Raw genomic sequence first — 9,579 nt, 5'->3', positions numbered from 1 at the left:
TCATCCGACCCTCCCCTCCCTGTGCCATGGCCCCTCCCTCACTCAACACTCCCCTCCCTCACCCACTCTCTCCCTGTGCCATGGCCCCTCCCTCATCCGACCCTCCCCTCCCTGTGCTATGGCCCCTCCCTCATCCGACCCTCCCCTCCCTGTGCCATGGCCCCTCCCTCACCCACTCTCTCCCTGTGCCATGGCCCCTCCCTCACTCAACACTCCCCTCCCTGTGCCATGGCCCCTCCTCCTCCCGACTTCCCCTTCCCTGTGCCATGGCCCCTCCTCCCAAACCCCGCCCCGCTCCTGTGCCCCAGGCTCCCACCCCACCTTGAGTGTGCTACAGCCCCTCCCATCCCCGACCTTGCATTTCCGCCGCTCTTCTCTCTGCCAGCCCGCCCAGGCCATGGCCCCGCCTCGTCCCGCCCATCGCTAAGGCAGGAACGGGCCCGGAGCGGAGCCAGCAATCTCTGCACAACCTGCCGACTGCGGGTAAGGAAGTGTCGCGGGGCAGTCCCGGGGCTACGCGGCGGACTGGGGTCTCCGCCGGGGGGCATGCGGGGGGGGGGGGAGGTACGAGCTGGGATCTTCGCCGGGGGGGACATGCGGGGGGGGTACGAACTGGGTTCTTCGCCGGGGGGGGCATGCGGGAGGGGAGGTACGAACTGGGTTCTCCGCCGGGGGGGGGGCATGCGGGAGGGTACGAACTGGGATCTTCGCCGGGGGGGGACATGCGGGGGGGGGGGTACGAACTGGGATCTTCGCCGGGGGGGACATGCGGGGGGGGGGTACGAACTGGGATCTTCGCCGGGGGGGACATGCGGGGGGGGGTACGAACTGGGTTCTTCGCCGGGGGGGGGCATGCGGGGGGGGGTACGAACTGGGTTCTTCGCCGGGGGGGGGGGCATGCGGGGGGGGTACGAACTGGGTTCTTCGCCGGGGGGGGGCATGCGGGGGGGGTACGAACTGGGTTCTTCGCCGGGGGGGCATGCGGGGGGGGTACGAACTGGGATCTTCGCCGGGGGGGCATGCGGGAGGGGAGGTACGAACTGGGTTCTCCGCCGGGGGGAGGCACGAACTGGGTTCTCCGCCGGGGGGACATGCGGGGGAGGTACGAGCTGGGTTCTTCGCCGGGGGGGGGACATGCGGGGGGAGGCAAGCTGGGGGGGCGGCAAGCTGGGGGGGCGAGGTTGAGCCTGGGTTCTCCGCTTGGGGGATGAGGTATGGACTAGGTTCTCGCTGGGGGGGCATGCTCGGGGGGGCGAGATAGGGACTGGGTTCCCATCCCCCGCGAGGAGGGGAGGGGGAGGGAGTATGCTGGGAGGATACTACAGATGTCTGGGTCTAGCACTTTTTGAATTATAATTCACAGACAGGAATGGTGCTCAGCCAAAAATGAACCTTAACTGATTACTATAACCCCGCTATTCTTCAGGGATAGAAAGTAATTTACTGAAACCCACAGATAACTGGGCAAACCTCTACCAACCAACCAATGTGCACAGCCTTAAAAACGAGCCAGTTTGGGGGCTGTATTTCTAGAAGGGAAAGAGTTTCACTTTAACAGGGACTTGTTTTGAGGAGTCTATGGAGGATGGGTTGGTAGACTGTAATCATGAAAAAATCGTATTCGGATATTCTGAATTGTAACTGCGAAGTGAAGTATAAGTAACCCCCCTTCCATCTCACAATGGATGAAAACTATAGCAGTTCAAGTCATCCTGACAGATATGCCTGGACTTGTTGGCATAATGGACTATCATGTGTTACTGGAATGTTATGCTCCTACCAATGCACTTGGAAAGAAGGATGGGACTAGTGAGAGAAACATGGAGGGGATGCCAGTTTTAGAGCTATAAAGAGTGGATCCCAAGAAAATTTCACCATTCTAAAGATTATCATAAAATAAACAGCTGGCCCTGTTTGCAAAATGACACGGGCATCCAAAAGCCCAACCGAGTGACTAAACTGGAGAGTTACTCAGGGGGATCCAGTATATGGCAAAATAGTGGTTGCACTTTTTTCCAGTTCTTTAATTACAGTTTTTCTTGGAGTTCATTATTACGAATGTCAAGAGTGTTCATGCCACCACTTAAGGTTACCCTCAGTCCCAGAACTGGTGAAACTGACTGAGTCCTTCCAAATCAAAGGTTCCTGAGCATGAAAGAGGCAAGCTAGGGCATGTTTTCTGAAAGGGAGTCTTGTCTGGTCTTAACTTTTCCTGACGAAAAGGGAAGTGAAATCCCAGAGCACTCATTTCTGAAGAGTCATGTAGCAAGTGGGCCTATCAGAGAGAGGCAAACACAGGAGGAGACAGGGCATTTGTCTGTGGATCTGTTACTTTAGGCTGTGGGAGCTCTGATTTTCTAGTTAAACCCTTCAGGGTCAATGTCGCACTAGGCAGTGAAAACAAGCTTAGGAAAGGAATTACTTTTAAGCACAAATACTTTACTCTTTCAAAGCACCAAAGAAGTACAGATCTGTGGAAAACAAACTTCCGAACACAATATCCTATCCATTTGTCTGATCTTACCACCTGTGTCTCCTGGAGTGGGTCTGAGTCCTTAGGCTGGCAACAGAATGGCCTTGCTTGCTTAGAGAAGCACCTCATATAAAACAGACGGTCTCTTCCCTCTTTCCTCATGCGTGCTGCAAGCTGAAGGAAGGTCCAGACTTCAGCCCCCACCCCTCAAGTTCTGAGTAGAGAGAGAGTCAATCAGTGGCCCTATCAGTAGAAAAAATTATTGTTCCAGTACTGAAGAGTGAGTCAGTCAGTGTTGATGGCCGTCATTGCTCTCTCAGCTTTTCAGATATAGTCTGTCCACTAGGTGTCAAGACTGTGCTAAAAAACAGATGCTCTAATTTAATCAAAGTTATATTCACAAATAGTGTCACAAAACAAAATGGGATTCCTAATGACTCAGACATCTCTCAGTTATTATTACATTACATCCCCTCCTGTCCATCACAGCTGCAGCCCTCGCTTGATACCCAGCCCTTCTCTGAACGCTCTCTGGGTCAGCTCCATTTCAGGTCTGAGCTGGCTTCACTGGGTCAGAGCCATGCACATTATGGAGTTGCAGGACACAAGAACCAGCTGGCTGCAGGGAAGTCAGACATCATACTGCCCTAAAGATGAGGGGTAAAGAAAGGGTGGTGTACTGATGTATTTGCATGCTCCTTACCCCTGACTCACTTGGCAGATACCACAACCTGAGGAAGGGAAATGCACAGGGACAAAGGCATCATAGCAGCTTAACATGGAAATACAGACAAACTCTTGCTGAGCGCAGCAGGGAATCAGGTCTACATGGGATGTAACCCTCCTGAAGCCTCAAGCATAGAAGCCCTGGTCAGAGTCAGGAAATTGAGATGGTCTGGGGATCAGCGTTCCCTCTAATTTTGTCCACCCCTGAGTGGAAAATTTTTTCTTATGTGCACCAATGTGGATATGATGTGCAACACGGAGGTCACGTGCGACACATCACCTTCATATTGGTGCACATAACATTCATGTTGTGGGGGTGGGGCCGAAGGGTTCTGAGTGTGTGAGGGGGTTCAGGGTTGGGGCAGAAGGTTGGAATACAGACATGTGAGGGCTCTGACTGAGGGTGTGGGCTTTAGGGTGAGGCTGGGGTTGAGAAGCTCAGGGCTGGGATAGAGGGTTGGGGTCCAAGGGCTCTGGCTGATAGTAGCAATGTTAGTAAATATATTTTTTGATAAACATGTAACTGCTGCATTTTTTTCAGTGGTTACATGTTTACATGCAGTGGGAGCAGGTGTCTCTATGTACTGTCTTCCACCTCCCTCCTCCCCTCCATGCTGCTGCTGCTTCTCTATAAGGTGGGGGGGTGGGCAGCTCTTTTCAGCTGGCTCCCCCAAGCACCGGCTCCCACCTCCCCTCCACACTGCAAGAAGGGAGGGCAGGCAGCTCCATGGGAGCCAGCATGTGTGTAGAACCAGCTTAAAAGCTGGCTCCCCATACCTATTGACTTCTGCCTGCCCTGCCGCCTGTGATACAGAGGCAGCAGGGGCTTGAGGGCTCTGCAGGAGCCTGTAGGTGCAGGAAACTGGCATGAAAGCTGGCTTCCTGTATGTACTGCCTCCTTCCTGGCCCCTCACCCTCCAAGCTGTTGCCTCTCTATCAGAGGCAGCATGGGGCAGCAGGCGGTTCTGTGGGAGCCAGTGCTTGTGGGGACCAGCTCCCACCTGCCCTCTTCCCTGCGCTGCTGCTTCTATGGGGGGCAGCAGAGGGTGGGGCAGGCAGCTTTCTGAGAACCAGTGCCCATGGGAAGCAGGCTTAAAAGCTGGCTCCCCATGGGCACTGGCTCATGCACCAAGGGGAGGTGGGGGCATGTAATGGTTAGGTTTAACTGATGAGTCCACGGTGTGGTGTATGAAGGCACGGACTCCGGCCGGTGCAAGCACGAAATCATTTTATTGAAAGATTACAACTACCTTTATACCCTTAAAAGTTTACAAACTGCTTTTTCCCAAACTGCTTTTTCCCAGTCACAAAAACAGCATTCTCGAAGGTCATTGACTTAGGCAGATGTTGTTATTGTTGGCTCAGGACTCTTGCTTGGTTTCGTCCTTGGGACACTCTGTCATGCGGCCAAAGCACTATGCTTGCTGATTCTCTACACACAGTTATCGGTTAATCATGCAAACAACTACACACTAACATCACTAGCTGGGAGTGCAAGTCTTGGGCTAGAAATGAGGGGTTTGGGGTGGTAGAGAGGGGCTTCAGGTTTAGGGAGGGACTCTGAGATGGGGATTGAAGTGCAGGAGGGGGTACAGGTTCTGGGCTGTAGACTTTGGGGTAGAGCCAGGGCTGATGCCTTTAGGTCGAGGAGGGTGCTCAGAGCTGGCGGACGGATGGCTGAAGGTGGGGCAGAGGTTCGGGTCTTGGGCTTACCTGGGAAGCTCTGTGCTGGGGCCAATGGAGAGGGGCTTCCCTTTGCCGACTGCAGCAGTTCAGTGCTGTGGCCAGTGAAGAGGAGCTCCCCTTTGCTGGCCGCAGCAGCTTAGTGCTGGGGCCAACAGGGCGGGGCTCCTTTCTGCCAGCTGCAGCAGTTTCAGTGTTTTGGAAAGAGATCTCTCCCCGCTACAGCCCTGAGTCCCTATGCACAGCTTAATGAGAAGCTACTCGGCCACACAGCTTAGGGAGAACTATGCTGGGGATGTACATTCCACCATTCATGTTATTAGTGGTTCTCAATCCTGCTGGAAAGGTATAACAAGTGGGGTTCTGCAGGGTCTGTTTTGGGACCGGCTCTGTTCAATATCTTCATCAACGATTTAGATATTGACATAGAAAGTATGCTTATTTAGTCTGCAGATGATACCAAGCTGGGAGGGGTTGTGACTGCTTTGGAGGATAGGGTCATAATTCAAAATGATCTGGACAAATTGTAGAAATGGTCTGAGGCAAACAGGATGAAGTTTAATAAAGACAAATGCAAAGTGCTCCACTTAGGAAGGAACAATCAGTTTCACGCATACAGAATGGGAACGCATACAGAATGGGAAGCGACTGTCTAGGAAGGAGTATGGCAGAAAGGGATCTAGGAGTTATAGTGGACCACCAGCTAAATATGAGTCAACAGTGCAATGCGTGTTGCAAAAAAAGCAAACATGATTCTGGGACACATTAGCAGGTGTGTTGTGAGCAAGACACGAGAAGTCATTCTTCTGCTCTACTCTGCGCTAGTTAGGCCTTAGTTGGAGTATTGTGTCCAGTTCTGGGCACCGCATTTCAAGAAAGATGTGGAGAAATTGGAGAGGGACCAGAGAAGAGCAACAAGAATGATTAAAGGTCTAGAGAACTTGACCTAGGAAGGAAGGCTGAAAGAATTGGGTTTGTTTAGTTTAGAAAAGAGAAGATTGAGGGGGAACATGATAGCAGTTTTCAGGTATCTAAAAGGGTGTCATGAGGAGGAGGGAGAAAACTTGTTCGTCTTGGCCCCTGAGGGTAGAACAAGAAGCAATGGGCTTAAACTGCAGCAAGTGAGGTTGAGGTTGGACATGAGGAAAAAGTTCCTAACTGTCAGGGTGCTCTAACACTGGAATAAATTGCCCAGGGAGGTTGTGGAATCTCCATCTCTGGAGATATTTAAGAGTAGGTTAGATAAATGTCTATCAGGGATGGTCTAGTCAGTACTTGGTCCTGCCATGAGGGCAGGGGCCTGGACTCGATGACTTCTCAAGGTCCTTTCCAGTCCTAGTATTCTATGATTCACCTTTCTCTTGTGCCCACGCAGTGTGACACCTGACACTGAACAATGGGAAGACCCAGGAAAAACCCTGACAGCACAGCCTCACCTCGCCAGGCTGCAACTGTGCCTAAAGCCACCCCAGCAGCACCCCATTCCTCTGCCTCCTCTACCCAGACCAAGAGGACACCCACAGCCAGCCGACCTAAGAGTGCTCAGCCTTCTGGGAGCACAGACACCAGCAGGGCACAGCCAGACAAGCCAGCCAGCAGCACCACTGCCAGAGGAACAAGGCAAACAAGAGTCACTGCAGCACATGGCAGTGATCAAGGAGACACCAAGATAAGCTACAGAGCAACAGTTAAGAACCCCTCAGTGACAAGTAGTGGGCAACCACGTTCCACAGCAGTTAAAACACCTGCCAGGGCTGACCCCTACCTGGGAGGGAGTCAGTCCAGCTACTCTCAGGCCAATACCACTGCCAAGGGCAAAACAAGCAAATTCTCCTCCCTTCTGACAAGTGAAGATGTGGCGAAGGTGGAAAGAGAAACCCGGGGTCAGAGGGATAATCCCAAGTGGCATGAGTGGCGGGAAAACCGTATCACAGCTTCAGTCGCACCCAGGATTGCGAACAGCAAGTTTGTCAACGGCAAGAGCTCAGAGGTGCCCCAGTCTTACCTCAAGGCCGTGGTGAGTTCTGGTTCCAATGTGCAGACACCTGCCATGTCCTGGGGCACCAGAAATGAGAAGAAGGCAGTGAAGGCATATGAGGAGCTCCAGTCGAGGAAGGCGGGTAGGGCTGTGAAGGTGGAGGAGTGTGGCCTCTTCATTCACCAAGGGAAGGAGTGGCTTGCAGCCAGCCCAGATGGAATTGTCAGAGAAGCAGACACAGGGAAGCCACTGGGACTACTGGAGGTCAAGTGTCCCTACAAGCACAAAGACAAGACAGTGAAAGAGGCCTGTAAGGACAAAGCCTTCTGCCTGGAAGTGCATGGCGAGTCCTACTCCTTGAAGAAAGATCATCCCTACTACACTCAAGTTCAGTGCCAAATGGCAACAACAGGCTTTGAGAAGGCTGATTTTGTGGTTCACACCAACAAAGATACAGTCATCACTTCAGTGGACTTTGATGCAGAGTTCTGGGGGAAAACTGAGCCCAAGCTGGAGAAGTTCTACACAGAGGCTGTGATTCCCCACCTGGAAGAGAAGAGAAGCGACTCAGTTTGGGCTAAGGAAGAATAAAGTAATGGGAACATCTGGCCACTTCCCCACCATGATTTCTGTCTCCCCTAGATGCTATGATAGATGTTTAATGAGCTATCTCTGGTTCTGCCCTAGCAGAACTACAGGAACCAGAATATGCCTGCTGTGGCATGGTTTACATCTAAAAATTAGATCTAACTAGCTAGTTTTGTGCCTTATGTAGTTATGTCTTCTAATGAGCTAGTTAATGCTCAATGCAGGAAGCATCTCCGGTACAGCAGCAGCAGCAGCTGTAATATAGATATTGCTTGAAACTGGATTCTTCCTTCCTATTTAGATTGTAAGCTCCATGGGGCAAGGATTGTATCTGCCATTGTCTCCTAGAGGAGTGGAGGCATGGAATGATTTGATGGTTCTGTTCCAGTCCTTAGCTTTTAGTGCTCTGGGACCAAATTGATACCGTTTTTGTGCAGACAGATTCACTATTCTATCTATTACTGTCCTCTCTGAACATGTTCCAGTGCCTGGCAGCTGCTGCAAATTATCCTGTCTCTGGGGAATTAAGCGGATCTGTCTGTGAAATGGTCTAGTTCAGGGTTTACAGATAGAAGGTGGGTGAAGTAATCTCACCCATTTTGCATCTCTCTCATTTTAGGACCAACATAGTTAAAATAAAACTGTATAGCTCAAGGTTGTTGGGGAAGGCAGAGCTAGATTCCAGTTAATGATCTGGGCTGTAAATTCAGAACCAAACTTGAATTTTAGTTCACCAGTCCTTGCTGCTGTCAGTGGCAAGTTTGCCAAAGATCAAACAAAAAGTATGGGGTAGCTGAACTTGTAATTTATGGGCCCTATTGTCAGTTCAGCATCGCACAAAGGGATAATGTGTTCTGCTTTAGATGGGCTGTTGTTTCTTCTCTTGCCCTTTCTGTATCTTCCCTCACAACTTCTTTCCCATAGCCTGTTAAAACAATTAACTCATTAACTGCTTACATTTAAAATGTTTGCAGATTTGGAGTCCACCTCTCACCCATGAAAATGTGAATCATAAGCACAGATGTGTGACTGATGTGGTTCATCCTGCCCACCCCATTCCAATGCCTGTCCTTTTTGCAGCCTTTTGTGAGACCCTGGTGCATGCATACCGTAACTGTCCCACATTGCAGACACTTTTCCCCCTCCTCCTACTTTTATGCTTTTGGCTGCACTTCTGCCCTCGACTTACCATTTACACTCACCCCACCCATGGCCCCACAAAATGGCCATCTATAACACCATGGAGAGAGAGTTGGCTGAGGGAGCATTCTGCGGCTGTGGGGCCTACTTCCTTTACACACTCTGTTCACTTGTCCTGGCATAGTTCCTCTGAACAGCATCCACTGGTTCCCTCAGCACCTTTGATGAACAGTGGGCACTGTCCGGAGTTTTCTGTTCGGTGTCTCCTTCAAGTTCCCTCTTTTTGACCTTCACAGCAGACCCTGCTTTTTAATTTGTTGTCCCCCATATTTATTTAAGTCACCAGCTTAGTGGTTTGTCACCCATAGGCTGAGGGGAAGGGCCTTCAACTGTCCGCTCACTTCCCCGGAACCCAATAGAACCCCCTAAGAATATGAAGGGATTACATCTCAGAGCTACTATTTCAGGCTTTCTGCAGATGCAGAAAGATAACTGTTTTTCAGATGTGAACCAATTATACTTACACAGCCACGAGATCCCCAGAGACACTTTAAATGAAAGCTAATTTTTTCAATAGCTAACTCTGCCATGTATGTTCCAGTAGTATGTAGAGCAGCCTATGTCTTTGAAATTACTTTTGATTAATCCAAATTGCTCCTGTTTTGGAAAGAAAAGTACCCAAATAAAATATTCATATTTGGTGATTCTCTTGTGATTTGTGAAGGAATCCAGTTGTGCAGCTACAACTAACATAAGAACAGCCATATTGGGTCAGACCAAAGGTCCATCTAGCCCAGTATCCTATCTGCTGACAGTGGCCACTACCAGAGGGAGGGATCACAATAGGTAATCCTCAAATGATCCCTCCACTGTCACCCACCTCCAGAGAAACAGAGACTAGGGACACCATTCCTACCCATTCTGGCTAATTGCCATTGATGGACCTAACCTCCAGGAATCTATCTAGTTCTTTTCTGAACCCTGTTAAAGT

General features: G+C 50.7%; 1 protein-coding gene across 1 annotated transcript; it reads left to right on the top strand.

The window, feature by feature from the left end:
- The first annotated feature begins 323 nt into the window (after positions 1 to 323).
- Positions 324 to 9,292, top strand: LOC102457510 (uncharacterized). The gene is made up of 2 exons (XM_006138457.5): positions 324 to 483; positions 6,258 to 9,292. The coding sequence occupies exon 2, from the start codon at positions 6,279 to 6,281 to the stop codon at positions 7,449 to 7,451; it is 1,173 nt and encodes a 390-aa protein (XP_006138519.3). The 5' UTR covers positions 324 to 483; positions 6,258 to 6,278; the 3' UTR covers positions 7,452 to 9,292.
- Positions 9,293 to 9,579: the final 287 nt, after the last annotated feature.

This window comes from Pelodiscus sinensis, chromosome 10 (assembly GCF_052426305.1).
Source record: "Pelodiscus sinensis isolate ZL-2025 chromosome 10, ASM5242630v1, whole genome shotgun sequence".
Lineage (NCBI taxonomy): Eukaryota > Metazoa > Chordata > Testudines > Trionychidae > Pelodiscus > Pelodiscus sinensis.
The sequence above is the reverse complement of the archived record's forward strand: the minus strand, read 5'-3'. Positions and strand labels throughout refer to the sequence as shown.